The sequence below is a fragment of the Osmerus eperlanus genome, chromosome 8 (genome assembly GCF_963692335.1).
Source record: "Osmerus eperlanus chromosome 8, fOsmEpe2.1, whole genome shotgun sequence".
Classification (NCBI taxonomy): Eukaryota; Metazoa; Chordata; class Actinopteri; order Osmeriformes; family Osmeridae; genus Osmerus; species Osmerus eperlanus.
In genome coordinates, this window is record NC_085025.1 from 20,265,896 (window position 1) to 20,285,376 (window position 19,481).

Here is a 19,481-nt window from a genome sequence, read left to right on the forward strand (position 1 = left end):
ACAAAATAACTAATTGAGTTGGAATCATTTGCTGACAGCTTGGTCCCCCCAGTTCAAAAATTCCTGCACTGTTCAAAGGTCCCACCATGGATCTATTGTCCCTCAAAAAGAACGGAAGCATTTTCACAATAGGTGCATTCGACTTCATGCAGCGCCGGCGTCGCCTGCAGCCGCCTGCAGCCCGGCTGACTTGAAGCAGCCAATGGCATTCTCAGCTTCAAGGCATCCGGCTGCAGCCTGCTGTCGGCGCCGCCGGCGCTGCATGAAGTCGAACGCATCTCATGTTTCATTCACACACGTTTTACAACTACAAAATGCTTATACTGAATGGGGGTACAAGTGACAACTCATTTGAAACAATAGGCCTCTCACTTTTGGACAGAGGAATGTCCGGATAAGACCATACATTTTCCTAATTTTATTGATACATTTTTTTAAATAAAAAGTGATGGGATGTCGCCTTACAAAAACGAAACCCCTCGCCTCGAGAAAGTCTGGTCCTGTCCGTTTACCCTCCAGATTTGGTTTGTCCCGAAACAGAAAATCATGGCGATTGATGGTAAGTAGTACACATTTCCTACTGTATCCTTAGAACGCGCATAGTAGAACAGAACAAGATAGTTAGAACCAAACAGTGTTACCTCGGTCTGTTTTAAACGTTGTAGCCTACTTGAAACGTTGTAGTGTCACATCAGCATTCTTTTGTTGCAAGACTAGATAGAATAGCCGCACTGATGCAGGGATATCTGCGCGTAGCCTACTGGCTCATGGACCGCGGGAATCGTTGCTGAAGAGACAGCAGTATGTTGTCAACACATCAGTCTCTGAGTTAATAGCAGCAGTGCTCTTGTTTTATGTCGTCATGGTAGCCTAGCATGTGAAAGTGAGTAATGGGACGTTCAGGTCTGTTATCACCAGATTGATGAAAATTTAAAACATCCTCACATGCAATGGACGAATAGCCTACTTATGGCATGCATAGCCTCCGAATCCTCAGTGCGGTTGTGCGAAGGTTTTGACTTAATTATGGGTGCGGTAACGTAGGCCTACTAACGTAGGTTGTTGCATTAGCAACGATAATTTAAACGCTGTGAGGAGAGAATGGTTAAGGTTAGGAGGGGAAGAGTCTGACAGTCAGCTGACTGCAGCTACATCCCTAGTATCCTACTAAACCGGATACTCAAAAGGGAAAATGCATTTCCCTTTCAAACAGGAGGCATCCGTTTTATTTAGAGATAATTTAACCTAAACATGCCATTGATGTGTTCAGTAGCGGTTAGAACCGAAACTGTACTGTACTGTAGCGAGTGGTAGTGACAGTGGAGCGAGTGGTACGTGACAGTAGCTAGTGGTACATGCCAGTGCCTCCACTGGCACGTGACAGTGGCTAGTGGTACATGCCAGTGCCTCTACTGGTACATGACAGTAGCTAGTGGTACGTGACAGCGCCTCCACTGGTACATGACAGTTACTGTTCTGTTGATAGTGGTACGCAAGTGTCTTGTGGCAGTTGCATTGGGTGTCTTGCAGCTTTTGTTTACTGTCATGTAGCCTAACTGCCCGCGGCCATTTTAGAATAGGAGAACAGGCTATAAACTTTAATTTTTTAAATATGTGTGGCGGCCTGCGGAAACCCGTGGATGTCGCGGCCGCTCATTGTTGGCTATAAGCCATAAAAGATCGAAAATCGTTTTCTGTCAAAATTGAGATTTTTGATGTTTTGTATAGTTAACACCCTAAACTTCATTGTAATGTACAAAAAGTATATGATGACTGATGAAAAACTGTTAATTTCAACGGTTTTTGGACATGTCAGCTAGCAAGATTTTCAAGCCATGTCAAATCAAATGCTTAGTTTGCCTGCTCTTGAGTGCTGCAGCAGCCCATAACAACTGATCAATGAAATAACTTGCTGAGAAGTTATTCATGTAGCCTAAACTGACATTTACATTCACAACGTCATTACGAACAAAATGATTTTCTCCCATATCACTTTTTGACACAGGTCGACTTTAAAATGATGTAACTTCAGTTGTGATAAAGATATCTGAGTGATTTAAACAGATTTGTATCCAGGAGAGTTTGTAGTTTCCAATATGTATAATACCCAGAAAGTACATTTGCAATCATAGGGTGTCATTTATTGACATGGTTCTTCATATGAAAATAATGAACTAGTATTAACAACTATATTTACTCAAAGTATCGAAATGCAAATGTAGGCTACCTATATTGACTTCAGTTATTACAATTAATGATATACGCCACTAGGAGGCGCTGATAACAACACAACGATGTGCATTAGAGACTAGAGTCTACAACGGTGGCTCATGTGCACGCTTAAATTCAGTTACTCTGAGTAAAATAATTTGTTACTAATTCATTACGTGTGTACAAGTCTGCTTTACATTACAGTCACACCATTACACTATATGCAATATAATGTCTAAATCGACTACTTTGTATGGTGAGCTTGTAGTGAGACATCAAAATTATGGTTTGGAGTCTATTAGCACGAACAATTACAACAGTAATTTTTTTAAATAAAAGTTTATAGCCTGTTCTCCTATTCTAAAATGGCCGCGGGGCAGTTACATGACAGTAAACAAAAGCTGCAAGACACCCAATGCAACTGCCACGAGACACTTGCATACCACTATCAACAGAACAGTAACTGTCATGTACCAGTGGAGGCTCTGTCACGTACCACTAGCTACTGTCATGTACCAGCGAAGGCACTGGCATGTACCACTAGCTACTGTCATGTACCAGCGAAGGCACTGGCATGTACCACTAGCTACTGTCACGTACCACTAGGTGCCAGTAGAGGCACTGGCACGTACCACTAGCCACTGTCACGTACCACTCGCTCCACTGGCAGGGCTACAGACTAACTTGTTGCCTTGGTTGCACTGGTGCGCCTAACTTTTTTATTTAGGTGCACCAGCACAAAATTTAGGTGCACCCAAATGTTTCCTTGCATCGCCACAATTTCAAGGTCACCTTTTTATCACGCTCCATATACATTCATATATATTATGTAAATGATCTTAAACAAGAATAAGGTGTAGGTAAATATTTTTTTTATTTGAAGCACAATCATACTGTGTATATATATATATATAAAAAAATCTTTTAAGCGCTTCACTGAGCTACCAAACTAAAACATTTTAAGCAAAATAAAACATTTCAAAATAGAAAGTGCTACAGTTTAAAAGTGCTTCCCTGAACTGAGACCTAACATTTCATGGCTCAAAGTCTTATAGCGGGTCTCACCTTGCTGTCCCATGCCCTTCAGATGGCCAACACCTGTAATTTGGCCTTCTTGTCCTATGGCCTTGGCTAAATCATCTTGCCACACTCTCCCTAGCATCAAAATCCTAGCTCCATGGGTTAGCTCCATGGCCCAGCTTCGTAACTCAGGGGTCCGCAATTCATTTTTACAAGGGGCCACATGAGAAACCTGAAATGTGTTTTTCATTTTCTCCCATTGTAAAAAGCAGTAAAGTATATATTTTGATTAGCCTCTACTGGTTATCAGAAGAATAAGGATATTCTGTAAATATTTATATAAATTTACATTTACATTTAGTCATTTATCAGACGCTCTTATCCAGAGCGACTTACAGTAAGTACAGGGACATTCTCCCCGAGGCAAGTAGGGTGAAGTGCCTTGCCCAAGGGCACAACTGGCACGTCATCTGGCACGGCCAGGAATCAAACTGGCAACCTTCTGATTACTAGCCCGCTTCCCTAACCGCTCAGCCATCTGACTCTAAATATTTTAGATTTTGGTGTAGGTCAAATAGGAAAGATTATAGAAGTAATAAACAGTATAAACAACAACAACAGTGTTTCATTTTATTTGTAACCAGTTAATCTTCACAAACACTGAAAAGTTGTTTTGCAGTATGTTAAAGATGTGGAATTGATCAACTTTATACAAAAAGCAATACGTTTTTTCAGTTCATTTTGTTCTGTGAGAGAAATCCACTGGGCTTGAACAAGTGCATGGAAATCTGCCTGAATGTCTGAGGTGGATATGCGAAGGACAGCTGACAGGTAATGATCAGGGTCTGCAGTTCAACTAGCAAACCATCAGCCCGCGCCCACTGAATCAGTCAAGTTCTTATTATGTCCGCGTTAGTTTTTTTTCTTCACAGCTTTCACTTTGACCTCAGTAAACAGATACTTAGAAGTCCATGTCTTGTTAAAAGTTAATCAGTGGCAAAGTTTTTCATTTTCGAGGGCTAACCAACAGCTAACTCTCCTGTCGGTGAGGTTGCGCAAGCGCACATATGTAAATCGCCTGATCACTGTAGTCTTTCAGGACTACATATTTACTACCGCTCAACACATTTATTTATTTTAAATTTTTGATTTACCTCACGTGGGCCGGATTGAGACAGCCTGTGGCCGGTTATGGCCCGCGGGCCATACAATGCCCAGGTCTGCTAAACTGACTTCCGGTGCTCAGGTTGTAATTTCAATCACACAGCACGGAGCTACAGGAATATCTGGACCACAGCCAATCAGAGGCAAAGACCCGCCCCATCTCTGTCTCTGATTGGTTTAGACCACGATATGATCCAACCATGAGTGTCAGTTTCGTTTTAGGATAACAAACGCTTCGCTTGTGGAGAGACAGCGGATGCGAGGAGGTTAGGTGCACCGGTGCGACCTAGGAAAAAATTTAGTCGCACCCGTACACATTTTGGTTTCACTCTAGAGCCCTGCACTGGCATGTACCACTAGCCACTGTCACGTACCACTCGCTCCACTGTCATGTACCACTAGCTACAGTACAGTACAGTTTCGGTTCTAACTGCCTCTCGATGTGTTTTCCCCCACATGCCTAAGTCACTGTTCTCTGATCAGTGCAGACATGCTCTTTCTTCAGTAGATTCTGGCAGTTAAAAGTGCTCAAATCAAATCAAATTTATTTGTATAGCCCTTTTTACACGCAAGCATGTCACAGAGGGCACATGTAAAAGTGCTCACATATTGAACACGATTTAAAACAGTAATAACTAATAACAGGCCGACTAGCTGTACAGCAGTACACCCCAATTGAACTTGGCATATCTTTTATTCTACTCAGGCTATTAATTAAATGGAAGTCATTGGAAGATATACTTTTTATCACATATATCCTACTTGCCATTTTTTCAAGCTAGAGACAGTTCACACATTAACATACTCAGAATAGAAAGATGATAAAATAGCCTCTAACCAACTCACTCATTTCACACCAGATATACTTTTCCTGGTAGGGGGCCTTGAAAATCTTCAAAGCCAAAAATGAATAGAAGCCAATCTAAGAAATAACCTTTCTGCTACTTGCTAAATAGGCTGGTTACCAATTGACCAATTGACTCATCCTGATAACTCCCTCGGTACTTCTGTATTTACCATATTTAATATATGTACTTCTATGTACGTAATGCTATTATGCTTATAATAAAACACTTGATAACTGTAAAACAACTTGATTAATTTGTATTAGGCTAATCCCTAACATTTTCCCTTTACTCCTTAGGCGGGGGGAGGAGCTGTGGGGCGCATGAGTTTATCTGTGCCAGACGAGGTAAGGTCATAGGTTGTATGTACACAGTCACTCTGTATTTTTGACTATGCATTCGTTCATCTTAGAATTTTGTGGAAAGCTAGCAATTTAAAAGCACTTACCTCTATTTTATAATTGCAAATTGTTTACTGTAGTTATAGTAATTAGAAAATGCTATATCTGTGTGTGAATTATGAATGGCATATCAAGTTTTAGCACACTTTTTTCCAAAGTAGGCCATTAGTTATTTACCGGTAGGGATTAGGTTTCGTATTGAGCAGAAACGTATATGTAAGCAACATTTCCAGATGACCTTATCACTCTTAAATAAGTCTCTTGATAATAACTCTAGATTCATATTCTTGTATGGCATGAAGAACGTTGGAATAAAATGTTTTTATTTGTTTACTCATCAATGTATATTAAATACCTGCTGTTTGAGATATTTGTTTAGTTACAGTGAAGTTTATTGTAAAGTGAATGTTACCTAAAACATTTGTAGTCCATGTTTTTTTCTTTGATGCAGATATCGAATATTATCTTAGAGAAAAACACAAACAACACACATATTGACAGTATGGGTTCACAGATCCTCTCGTCAGTGAGAGCAAACTGGGACATTGTCTCCTCTGGGGACTCAGCCAAGCTTACACTTTGCAAGCTGGTGTGTAGAGAAAGGCATCAAGTAACTGCAAGCATTTGAATAATTGAGGTGCAGTTGCTTATACAGAGCACTATCACATGAAGTGGCACCACACTGATGTGGAAGAGGGATATAAGCTGTTCAGGTATGTGAACACTGTACATTTTACAATATGTAAGCTAATTTGACTCAATCAACCAAATTGTCAGTGACGGACAGCTGGTTGTAGTATACACTGGCTACCATTTAGAGTCAATTACAGTTATTTTATATTGGATTGCTAAGGGACAGCTTTATCACAGTATTTTTCGTTGTGAAAACAAGGACTTCTTCTTACCTTTGATGTATTTCAAGGGTATAGAATGATTGATTATTGGAATATGTTTTAAGACAACTTGAAATGAAGCCAGTGATGAGGTGAGGTGTGATTATTTGAGATATTCTCTGCTCATCTATCTTTATACATGTTATCTGTATCTGTTTGATGTTGGTCTGCAACTTTAAACTCTTTATCGGAGCAGACGTAACTGTGGTTCACATACCCAGGAGACTCTTTTTTGATTGCCCGTAAAACAGATTTTCATTGAGTTGATTACCCACAAATAATTACCGTTGGCAGCTGGTAAATGTTTTCACGGTGCATATGTTTATTAGTTCTAAATATGGACTATATTCTATTGTCTAGTCTTCATTAAGTTGGAAAAAACACAATTTGAAATACCATCCCATTCACAAATATATGGAACCCTTACAGTATTTTACTACTGATATTTAGTTTGGGTTGATATGGTAACAGACTCATATTAATGCTCTCACCTGCACAGCTTACTACTAACTGTCACTCTACATCTGAATTTCAGAGCATCTATGCTCCTCTGAGGCATCAGTAAAAATATCTCATGAGTAACATTGGGTTTAACTTTACAGTGTACAAGAACAATTGTTGGCCTACATACCTGTGTCTGCTGAACCTTTGAAGCAAAATGTCACTCTCATTTTTGTTGTGTGTGAATATTTCTTACCAGGTGGGAATTAATTATTAACTTTGTTGACATTTTTATCTGTTTTCTTTCTTTCTCATTCACTTTCTATCTATCTCTCATTCTTTCTCTCTGTCTCTTTCCTCAGTGTCTCCTGAGCTGCTCGGCCTCCTGTCCTCCATTGGAGCATTCATGGCCCTGATGGCTCTTTTTTTTCTTTACCTCAGCAACAAGCTGTCAATGGAGAACAACAGCAATCTGTCATGCCTCAATGACTTTAAAAAGGACCAGCAAGGTAACATTTACAATGTTACCTAACATGTGCTTATAGAATAAAAAATAGTTGAATTTATTTGCATGTAAGTATGACTATTGATAAAGTCCCATTCCCATCCTTATATCAAAAACATGTTTGAATGATTGAGACTTGTCCCAGAAATTACTAGTATGGTTTTAGTACATGCACATCTGTGCACTGCTTCTCTTATACACTGATGGACCAATATCTCCACCAGAGCCAGAGAGATGAGATAATCTAGTGGGCAGTGTCAATAGTAGCTCCAGCAAAGATGGCCTTCTTCAAGAGCTTCCAGCAGAGCCTGCCATCAGTGAACATTTCTTCCATCTTGGACTCTGTCAGCAGCCGTGTGGACGACCTTGCTAGTGCCGTTAGTGATGCTACCTACACAGTCAGTGACCAGCTTACTGAGCAGGTCACCACTATCATCAACAAGGTCCAGGAGGAGGAAGAGGTCGGGGGAGCAACTCAGGAGGAAAAAGTGACCCGCAAAAGCAAAAAGCAGGCCTCCAAAGACACTGAGGCCAGTACAGACGTGAACAATTCAGACTCTACAGAAGGAGAGTATACTCCAAGTCAGTTAGAATGGGAGTGGAGAGATGGATGCTGGAGAGTAAAAAAACCTGGATTGAGTAATGCAAAAGAGGAAAAAGAAAAAGAGGAGAAGATAAAAAAGGAGGATGAGGAATATATGTACTCAAACTCCAGCAGCATGTATAAAATGACTGTAGAAAAAACACAAAATAGCCATCAGGAGACCATAGAGAAAGATCATGTGAATGAAGAGGCCAGCTTTTCTAAAGAGGGCAACAAGAAAGATATATTGAACGAATCTGCCAAAAACTGTGAGAATAGTATATCTCTTAGCTCTGAGGAGGAAAGAAAGACTTTGAAACAGAATAAGTGTGGAGCTAAAGTTGAAGAGCCAAGATTTCAAAAAAAGATGAACACAAAAGGGGAGTTTGAGGAAAATGAGGGCAACTCCCCTACTCAAGACAAAAAGAAGACAGACACCAAAAAAAGCAAAGGCTCAAACGAGGACTCGGAGAAAGCAGAAAAATCTAAGTATAAAAAGAAAAACATGAATACAAGTAAGAAGAAACTCGATACAGGTTTGAGGATATCTTGCTTTGCTATTGGCTGAATCTCTTATTCTATTATCCTGTACGAACTCTTCTTTGGTTCTCTCATGCATTCGTTATAGCCGTGAACTTCAATCAGCCCTGAGTTTTCTTCTCTCTCTGCCTGTCCCTGTTCTATCGAGCCTCATCCTACATAAACAGCCATTTGTGTTTTTTAAAGTGTGAAAGTCTACACACCATATGTTTGTAAGCTTAGTATTAATGAAAGAGTGGTGAGTTTTAGCTGCTAAGTATTTCTACAACCGCCAGACAAGTCCCATCCAGAGGGGGGTTTGTCTGACAGCGAGGAAGAGTGGCCAGTGAGAGGGCCTGAGGTGCCGGCGCAACATCACACCTCGACTAACAGACCCAAAAACGTCACAGAGCATGAGGGCTACAGCAGTGTAGCCTCTCCTGGACATGGTGAGTTGTAATGAGTGACTCACAGTGAGTTAGTTACAACCTGCAGTTCTCACATAGGCGTATGTAGCCAAATGTACAGTACTGTATACACACATACAGGCATGCACACGTGCATGTCTTTTTTTTGTGGCCTGTTTAAACAAAGAATGTGCTTATCAAAAGAAAAGAAAAGTGCTGCAATTGTCCTCAAGCCCGAATAGAATTGTAGTCTCTGAAAATGCAATTGTGAAGTTTCATAATTTTTTGGCCAGTTATTACTGGACAAAACATTATGAAACTTTAAAACTTACTAGAATATGAAACAAAGCTAAGTTGGCAAATTTCAGTTGCCATTGTGCTCAATTTGCCCACAGGCTCGTTGGGCCTGAGAAGCTTATAACCACAGATTGTGCCACATGAACATCCCTTGTTTGCACGCTCTTCAGTGTTTTTCACTTAAATCTTTCTGTCATAAACACAGCCAACAGTATCCAACGGATCCAGAGGGACTTTACCCTGAATGAGTTACACCCTCCTCCCTACCAGGACATGGATGTGCCGGCTCACAAGTCCCGTCAGAGGGGGTCATCTGCAGAGGAGGGCAGTGTCAGGACCTGCCACTCCAGTGAGGCAAGCTTGGACCAGGACACCGATAGTTATCTCAACAAGGGCTACGAGGAGGATGTTCCAAGTGACAGTACTGCTGTACTAGGCCCAGAAGTGAGTTTATAGTACACATAACCTGGCTCAGTCTCTTCTTCTTCCACTAAGGACATTATATTATTTGAGACTGAATACTAGGGAGGGAGGGAGTCAGGTGGCTGAGCGGTGAGGGAATCGGGCTAGTAATCCGAAGGTTGCCAGTTCGATTCCCGGTCATGCCAACTGACGTTGTGTCCTTGGGCAAGGCACTTCACCCTACTTGCCTCGGGGGAATGTCCCTGTACTTACTGTAAGTCGCTCTGGATAAGAGCGTCTGCTAAATGACTAAATGTAAATAAATGTAAAGAGCTCACAAGATATCTCTTAAATCTTTTACCACTCTCTTATCCGTTCCTTCACACCTTTTATTCTGTCAGGATGGCTCAGCCCCTCAGCTACCCATGGCATATGAGCCAGAGCCTCTGGCCAAGTATGGCACTCTGGATGTAGCCTTTGAGTACGACTCTGGTGAGCAGTGGCTGGCAGTCACCGTCACCGCAGCCACCGATATCCCAGCCCTCAAACAGATGGGCAACATCTCCTGGCAGGTACACCTGGTTCTGCTGCCCACCAAGAAGCAGCGGGCCAAGACAGGGGTGCAGAAGGGCCCATGCCCTGTGTTCACAGAGACCTTCCGTTTCTCCCGTGTGGAACAAGAGGCTCTTGGACACTATGCGGTACGGTTCCGCCTCTACAGTGTACGGCGTATGAAAAAAGAGAAGGTGCTGGGAGAAAAGGTCTTCTACCTGACCAAGCTCAACTTGCAGGGCAAGATGGTGTTGCCTGTCACCTTGGACCCCGGCTCGACACTAACAGTAAGGACCCACTGGGCTTGCCAGTTTATATTTGTGTGTTTGAGTTTATTTTTCTGTATGTCTGCTTGATGTACACTTAGTCACAATGCCTGCAAAAACAAGACCACGCTTCCTGACCAAACCAAATACACCAACTCTTTCGACAGTGCCTATTAGCACCACTTTCCAGTAGTTCTATAATATATCATTTGTCAGTTGTCTTTGGGTAACCGTGTCGGTGTTTGGTTGTGCAATGTGTCAGGGTTGTGGCTCTCTGGTGAGCATGTCTCGCAGTGCGGGGGCCTTGTCCTACCGATCCACAGGAGACTCGTCCTGTCCAGAGATTTTACTGGGACTCATCTACAACTCCACCACAGGACGACTCTCTGCTGAAGTCATACAGGGCAGTCACTTCAAAAACACAGCTTCAGAGAAGCCTACCAGTAGGTTTTACTCTGCCATGTTTATTCAATATTGCCGACGGCAATGATAGTTTTAGGGATATTATACTTCAAGATGCATGACTCCAAGTATTACTAATCACTGTTATGTAAGAATTGATTTACTGACATCACTGATTTTTCAACCTTTGAGAGGATGTTTCCCCTCTACACTTGAATGATTGATCTTTTTCTTGCTCTTGTTTTTGCTCAGATCTGCCAAATACTGCCTCTGCAAATCAGTCCAATAGTCTATCTTGTACAATTTCTGTTCACTTACTCATACCCTCTCTCTCTTGTCCACTTCTCTTCCCTCCTGTTCTTTTTTCTGTCCCTTGTGTGTTCTGCACTATTGTGCCAGATGGTCTGTTATGTTGTATAAAAGAGTTCATTGGGGGGCAGCTCTATATCATGAGAGGTGAGGACTGTTAAATGCAATTAGTCTATTTTATCAGTATTATGGTATATTACACCATCCAGAGCTCAACATGATTGCACTGCTTTATTAAGCATGGTTATCCACTAGATGGCAGCTTCTTACTTCCTGTCCTCACCTCTTTTTGTCCTCTCAGATACCTATGTGAAGCTGACCATGGTGGACTCCAAAGGCAAGGAGATGTCCAAGTGTAAAACAGCGGTGTGCCGTGGCCAACCTAACCCCACCTACAAGGAGACCTTTGTGTTCCAGGTGGCACTGTTCCAACTGTCCGAGGTCTCCCTGGTTGTGACTGTTTTTTGGAGACGGAGCAGCATGAAGCCGAGGGAGAAGCTAGGATGGGTCTCCCTTGGCCTCAACAGCACTGGGGAGGAGCAAGAGGCCCACTGGACTCAGATGAAAGAGGCAGAGGGACAGCAGGTGTGCCAGTGGCACACACTCATGGACACATAGGAGGATGTTTTGAGGAGGAAGATTAGGAAGTTTCTGGTGACCCTGGATCTTGAGTTGACACGCTCAAGTTGTAGACAAAAGACGACGTAACCACTCCCTTATACGTGTAAGAGAATGCAACTCAAGGTTGAAGCACAGAGATTAACTTTCTTTATTGATAGATTGCATTAATACCCTTTAATCCATAAACCAGACACTTCACTTGAGACATACTGGTGTAGATTTAAGCTCCTAGGCCAGATAAATCACTAACTAATGGGGATCTTAATTTTTCTCAGTTGCTTTGGTAAATTGCTCGAATCAATCTTAACATTTACAAAACATAAAGTGCATTTCTCAAATCAATTCGTACAAGCTGCAACACAATGGATTGGTAGCAAAAGCCTGTAACGTCCTCAAAATTCTTAGTTCAGTGCCATCCGAATGAGAAGTCCTTGTTTCATTGTTCACAAACAAGACAGTCAAAATGCTTAGCCATGTTGACAATAAAACTGTCTATTCTTTAAGTAGTCTCTGATGTAAACTATGGCTGAGGTTTTGATGACAATTATTGAAAATGCCCAAAGCTGCAGTCTTTTTGTATGGCACATATCAATTTAAACATAAGTTTCACATTACTTACCGTATGTGGGAGATTGATTGCAAAAGACAGGATTCACATTTACACTTTTACTTTTTGTACTGTAACTTGTTGACAGACCATGTAATTGCGATACAGAAAAAAAGACAAAACTGTTATACAGCATTGCATAGCACAATTATTTTTGGTAGTAATGTAAGCATAGAAAACACCCCTTGGGCAGAACTGTACATGCAGCTCTGTATGGGGATGGACAATTATGTTTTGGGGGGTAAGACTATTTAATAGTGAACCAGTAAATTTTGATCAACATGACATAAGCGATTGATAATGTAGGAAACAGCAAACAATTGTACGTATTCATTTGCATGAATGTACCTAAGCATAGTTTAAAAGGAGACATTGATTTTATGATGTGTAGAGAGATGATGTGGAGGTTGAACAAATAGTTTTGAGAATTTCCATTGTGATCTGAAAAATTTACCAACGTGACTGAGAACAACTGTTAATGGACTCAATAGTGTTTCAATATATATATGTTTTGCATGTCATTGTTTACAGAGAATGATCAGGAGGCTTCCATTACTTGAACAATGAACTATTTGTATCTTGAATTTTTACCAAAGATTGGTATTGTCCACAAGAAAATCCTTGTTTCTTCCTACTTTGATGGACACCAGCATATTTTTCTGCCACATTTCCCTACCAGTACCTGGAAAATAACATTTTGTATGGGTTACAATGATTGCTCAGTCAGGGCCTGGCATGCTGCAAATATCCCCAAAGTATTTACTTTGACAATACCATTTGCTAACATGTGACATTAATGCAACATTCTTCATTCATTTTAATATATTTTTGGCTGTTACAACTGTTTAATCTATGAGTGTATGGCCATGTGTCTTCCATGCATGTGTTCACTATTGAAGTGCAAAAATATGGTCTCAGATTATACAAAAAGGTCAACTGTCTTTACCATAATTGGAAATAGGCATTGCAGAAGTTAAGGTTGCTAGGTTTCTCAATATTTAAAACATTAGGTTTATGCTGAATCAAACACTATACTACTTTCAGTGAATTACGGAGAGAGCCTGTTTCACCACAGCCTTCTGACTGTTTCATGTAGATGTGATGCTCCCCTGATGAGTGGAACTTTTATGACAGGCAAGGGACCAGCGCTAACATTCTTATCTATAGATACTGTTCAGCTCTTTTTCACTATAGTGTGTTTGTGTGGATAAATTGAAGAGCTAAGCGGGTGAGAAAAGAACAACACCCATGCTCCACTAACAGTAGACCCCATCTTATATACAGTTTTATACAAAGGTTTGGGCACCTCTGGTAAAAAAAAATTGTTACTGTGAATAGTTAAGTGAGGGGAAGATGACCTGATCTCCAAAAGGCATAACGTTAAAGGTGATACATTCTTTTCAACATTTTAAGCAGAATTATTGTATTATTTTAGTTTTGTAAAATTTGTAAAAAGAGTGGAAAAAAAGAAAGGAGCACCATGAAAGGTTGGGGCACCCCAAGAGATTTGAGCTCTCAGATAACTTTTACCAAGGTCTTAGACCTTAATTAGCTTGTTAGTGCTATGACTTGTTCTCAAACATCGAAAGGAAAGCCCAGCTTTATAAATACTGACTCCTTAAACCTTGTCCGAAAAATCTGCAGTCATGGGATGCCTAGCACTCTGAAAATTAAAATAATTCATACCCACAAAGCAGAAGGCTGTAAGTTAGCAAAGCGTATTCAGGTAGCCATTTCCTCAGTTTGTAATGTAATTAAGAAATGGCAGTTAACAGGAATGATGGAGGTCAAGTTGAGGTCTGGAAGACCAAGAAAATGTATAGAGAGAACTGCTCGTAGGATTGCTAGAAAAGCTGATCAAAACCTCAGTTTCACCTTCAGGTACATTTCGCACTCTGAAATGGTGGTGCACTGTTCTACTGGACAGTGACACCTGCACAAATATGACCTTCATGGACGAGTCATGCGAAGAAAACCTTTCCTGTGTCTTCACCACAAAATTCAGCATCAGAAGTTTGCAAAGGAACACCTAAACAAACCTGATGCATTTTGGAAGTCCTGTGGACACTGATGAAGATAAATTGAACGTTCTGGCTGCAATGAGCAAAGGTATGTTTAGAGAAAAAAGGGTGCAGAATTGAAAAGAACACCTATCCAAAAAGCACGGGGTGGATCAATCATGCTTTGGGCTTGTGTTTCAGCCAGAGGCAAGGGGAATATTTCACAGGTAGAGGAAAGAATGGCTTTAATTAAATTCCAGCAAATTCTGGAAACAAACATCACACCTTATGTAAAAAAGCTGAATATTAAAAGAGGATGGCTTCTGCAACAGGATAATGATCCTAAACACACCTGAAAATCCACAATGGCCTCAAGAGGCGCAAGGATTTTGAAGGTTTTGCCATGGCCCTTGCAGTCCTCCGACCTAAACATAAAAAATCTGTGGATAGATCTCAAAAGAGCAGTGCATGCAATACGGACCCAGAATTACACAGAACTTTTGCAAGGAAGAATGGGTGAAAATCCCCAAACAAGAATTGAAAGACTCTTAGCTGGCCTCAAAAAGTGTTTACAAGCTGTGATACTTGCCAAAGAGGGTGTTACTAAGTACTGACCATGCAGGATGCCCAAACCTTTGCTTTGGGCACTTTTTATTTTTTTGAAACTGTAAAACATGGAAATAAAAATGTATCTTGCATGAAATATTTAACAAATGTGTCATCTTTAACTTTATGCCTTTTGGAAATCAGGTAATCTTTTACTTGCTTAGCTATTCACAATAACATACATTTTGACCAGGGATACTAAAACATTTTCATAAAATTGTATACACTAAAAGAAGGACCACCGAGAAATAACAGCCTAGCCAGGAAGCAGTACACACCACAAACTCACAAAGTGGGACCGCCGAGAGTTGCTTCACTCACCACAGTTCCAAACTGCCTCTGGAAGCATAAAAACTATACGTCTGGAGCTTCACATAATGGGTCTTCAATGGCCGAGCACAAATACGTTATGTCAACATGCGTGCTGCCAAGTGTTGTCTGGAGTGGAGGATAGCTCACTGCCACTGGACTCTAGAGCAGTGGAAACGTGTTGTCTGGTGTGATAAATCATGGTTCCCGATCTGGCAGTCTGATGGACATATCTGGGTGTGGCGGATGTCAATCTGTCCCTTCGTGTACGAAGCAGGGTCCAGGGTCAGCTTGGTTGGTGTGAAGGAACTTGAATGGCCTGCACAGAGCCCTAACCTCAACTCCATTGAACACCTTTGGATTTAATAGGAGCGGCGTATGTGAGCCAAGCCTTCCCATTCAACATCACATATGTTCTTTTGGCTGAATGGGAACAGATTCCCTCGGACGCCAAAATCTTGACATCTTTCCTAGAATAGTGGCAGCTGTTATAGCTGCAAAGAGGGGGTAAACTCCATATTAATGCAGATGATTTTGGAATTGGATTTCCAACAAGCTAATATACTAGGTATGATGGTCTGGTGTCCACATACTTTTATCCATATAGTGTACTTTATACTGTATATCAGTACTGAGTGAGACATGTTAGCCTTTTCCCAGCAGTCCCACTCCTTTTGGGTATGGTAGTACCACAAAAACTCTGAGGTCAAATGCATACCAGCTAAATCGATAAAGTTTTTCCATTAATTAAGTATATTCATGCCTGAAACATATGCAGGGTTGGAAAACAAAATAACTACAAGAGTTGAAGTCACATGTTTAAACAACACTGGGGAGTTGTAATTTCATGTTCTAACCTTTAGTTGTTTGTTTTACCCTGTAATCAATCTTGTAAAATCCAGTTAGTGTTGCAGGTGGCTGGGAGTCTAGCCCTGGAGACTCCCAGCCACCTGCAAGTTTCACGACACTCAACACCTATCGGAATGATTGCCTTCCTGACCGCCGTTCCTTGCAAGGGGCAATGGGAAAACCAGCTGTGCTACTGTACCTGGGGGGCATGAGGGTAAGGTGTAATAGAGAAGTGGAATGGGGTGGGTTGACTTTAAAAGCCTTTTCTGTGACATCAGCCTACTCAAAACACCAGGCCATGCAGTGTCAGCCTGGATATATTATAAGATAAACCTTCAAATCAAATAGAAGCAATAAGACTCCGATTGTTACAAACTGTACTCAAAAGTTATATCAGTGCTTGATTTGATTTCCATTCCTAACCTGACTAGTTCATGTTTACATTATTCAAATATACTCAGGGATAACAGTCACTTACATGCAGGTTCTCTTGAGTAATAATAGTGATGCTTGAAAAAGCAACTACCGAGCATCTGGTTTCTCTGATTGCAGTTCACAGCATCAGTCAGAACATCTTTAATATATATGCAATAAATATACAGAAAGCCATTGGCCCACAAATCCTGTTTAATAAAGAAAACCTCACAGTTTGAACCTTAGAGAAAATATATATTTTCTGAAATTAAGGGTCATATTCTCTCTTACTTTATTGAAACATTTCCAATAAAGGAATCTTGATCTTCAAGTCATGTTAACAGAGTTAATCCAAACAAGATCAAATATGGGACAGGGTTGTACTGCTGAACTACTCTACACAATAATACAGTTTGGGATTTTGCAGTATGGGGTCTGTTGGGAGTACAGTGTGTGTGTCTATGGAAGGGGCCGTAACAGACTGCATCCCTTGGAACACATTTCCATTGTGCACTGCCAATAGTGTTGTGTGCCATTTATCAGCTGATATTATACCTCTTTGTCAAATAAATTTCAAACGTTTAAGATCAGTTCAAATGAAACCAAGAGGGTCAACACAGTTGCTGTAGAGAGAAGATCCTTATGGAGGTTTGAAACTGGACCGACGTCACTAGATTAGCACAATGTTGTTTTTTTAATAATTTACTTCTCAAGTCGGATGTAAAAAAAACTTTTGACAGAAGTGCCAAATCAGTACAATTTAGCCCTCAAACGTACTTCTCATTAGTTAACAATCATAGGCAGAAATACCATGACCATTCAAATTCAACCATCATAGACACACTTAGTAAAACCCATAACACTTGACTGACTTAATAAAGTCAAGTGTTAAATAAGGTTAAGCTAAAGGTTAATAAACCTGATGTGAGGAATTACTAATTACCCCTGCCAGCTTAAATATAATGGCTAGTTTCCTGGATTTGTTGTGAGTAATGAGTGTCAGTTTCATTGTTCCATGTGTGTCATAATTACTGAGAATTTGGCCATTTAATGGGTTTGTACCCAAGTTTGCTTCTGCAGAGGCAGGCTGGTAGGATCTGTCTAGGACAAAGATTTTGGTGACTGCTCATCCTACATAAGATTTACATGATCAAATCACTTAAAAATATCCCAAAACAATTGAATGAAATATTTCTGTGACCATCAGTGCTTCTCTTATGCAGTACAGAATACAGCATAAAAGTTCAAATTTCAAAAGAACAAATAAACTAAACAAAACGTGTGCAATGACAACCACATGCCTTTAACCCTCCTTTCATCCCAAAATTGAAAAGTGACTGCTCAGACAACGCCCAGGCCTGGTTTAATATGACCGTCAAGCCACTATTCCAGTTACTTTCAAAACTTCTCATTACAATGTCACTGTCAGTTCAACAACTGTAGGATAGTCTTGCCTCTCTTATGTAGGTCCATAGAGTGGTTCAAATAAGATCTGTAGTGGTAGCTTGATGGAACACTATGAGGAAAAAAAAATACATTAAAAACAACAAAGGCTTGTTTTGTTTTTTATTGGCAATAGTTCCTGCCAGCTTCCAGTCAAAGTGGGTCTGAGCTCCAATCATTATTTGTAAAGTGTTTTCTTTTCAATCTTGCCAGCATTTTGTACCATTAATCTCTTCCTGCTGTCCTGGCATGTGAAACCTGTACTATATGAACTTGAAACACTTGGTCTTGTCGTGGGGCAGGCGTGTCTTAAAGAGCACAGAATCCACACGGAACTGAGTGTAGAGGAGCGGCATATAGCCATACACCTTTACAAAGAAATTGATGCACTTGTGACGCTCATGAAAGTGGGAGTCATCATGAGACAGGGCCTGAGGACAGCCAGGGCAACGAAATGTCCACCGAGACGTCACCTGAGAAAGGGAACAAGAGTGAGAAAAGATGTGTGTGTCCATGCATCCATTTTCCATCAGGTAATGGGAATTCATTTGTCAGTTTAAAATGTGTGATTGGGTAAATGACACACAGCACTGACAAATCAAATTCACTCCTTAAGGAGTGAGGATTGACTTCTCAATGAGAAATAACTTTTTCCGTAATAATGTTTTTTTAATTTATCAATTGAGGTATTTGAGGTAATTCCCAAATACTAATTCACAAATCCCATATGACAGCACATTCAATATCTAGTTAATAAAACTAAGGGCAGTCATATATTCCTGTTATAAGAACTTCTTATGGCTTGATGTTTACTAATAATATTTCCCTCATTATATCAGGCAATATACAGATACAGGGTATGGGTAACAATTACATTTTCTGTTATGATTCATCAGATCAGAGCTGCCAACATTGTGTTTTTGAAAGTAGTAGCAAGAGAAACTAGAGAGGGTACAATTTCTGGGGAAATTGTAGGGTGTGCTTGCTTGCGTCGGTTGCACAGGGGTCCGTTTTTGAATGACATTTTTACAACAGATAATTCTGTATATTTTATATAAAAATGCATACTTATTATTTATAAAGATTACATAGATTTAAAAGCATTTTTTTTGTGCTGCTCATTTACAACTGAAAATACGAGTGAAGTGTAGAATTAAATATGATGTCTTCTCATTTCCCCTGCAAGAGGCAGCCTCATCGTTGAATCAAAACGAATAAATTTGGCAGACCGGTGTATAAAAATTGACCTAATCTCTATGACTTAAACGTCCTTTTAAGTTTTCCCTTCTCATGATATTTTCAGGCATTTAGCCTACTCATATTGCATTCATTCATTAATAAAGAACCCCCTTTGAAGATTATTCTACGACGTTACCCGGCAGTAGAAGATGGAATCGCGATTCAAACAGTACCAT

The 19,481-nt window shown here is 40.5% G+C and overlaps 2 protein-coding genes across 8 annotated transcripts in view; one reads left to right on the forward strand and one right to left on the reverse strand.

The window, feature by feature from the left end:
* Positions 1 to 505: 505 nt before the first annotated feature.
* On the forward strand, positions 506 to 15,136 carry syt14b (synaptotagmin XIVb). 6 transcript variants are annotated; one of them, XM_062468458.1, is made up of 10 exons: positions 509 to 559; positions 5,540 to 5,587; positions 7,338 to 7,484; positions 7,705 to 8,599; positions 8,879 to 9,031; positions 9,492 to 9,730; positions 10,090 to 10,527; positions 10,769 to 10,949; positions 11,308 to 11,364; positions 11,519 to 15,135. In XM_062468458.1, exons 4-10 carry the CDS (start codon positions 7,759 to 7,761, stop codon positions 11,833 to 11,835), a joined length of 2,226 nt encoding a protein of 741 aa, XP_062324442.1. In that variant the 5' UTR covers positions 509 to 559; positions 5,540 to 5,587; positions 7,338 to 7,484; positions 7,705 to 7,758; the 3' UTR covers positions 11,836 to 15,135. The 6 variants fall into 6 exon arrangements, with proteins under 6 accessions (XP_062324448.1, XP_062324442.1, XP_062324445.1 ...); XM_062468461.1 differs by having other exon boundaries at positions 7,705 to 8,578; XM_062468464.1 differs by lacking the exon at positions 7,705 to 8,599 and having other exon boundaries at positions 506 to 559; positions 11,519 to 15,136.
* A 1,633-nt stretch (positions 15,137 to 16,769) lies between these two features.
* extl3 (exostosin-like glycosyltransferase 3) overlaps positions 16,770 to 19,481 on the reverse strand; it is a 57,439-nt gene continuing 54,727 nt past the window's right edge. Inside the window, exon 6 of one of the 2 annotated variants that reach the window (XM_062468456.1) lies at positions 16,770 to 18,539. In XM_062468456.1, the coding sequence (XP_062324440.1) occupies positions 18,330 to 18,539 (210 nt within the window). In that variant the 3' untranslated portion in view covers positions 16,770 to 18,329. The remainder of the gene's footprint in view (positions 18,540 to 19,481) is intronic. The other variant, XM_062468457.1, reaches the window with a different exon arrangement.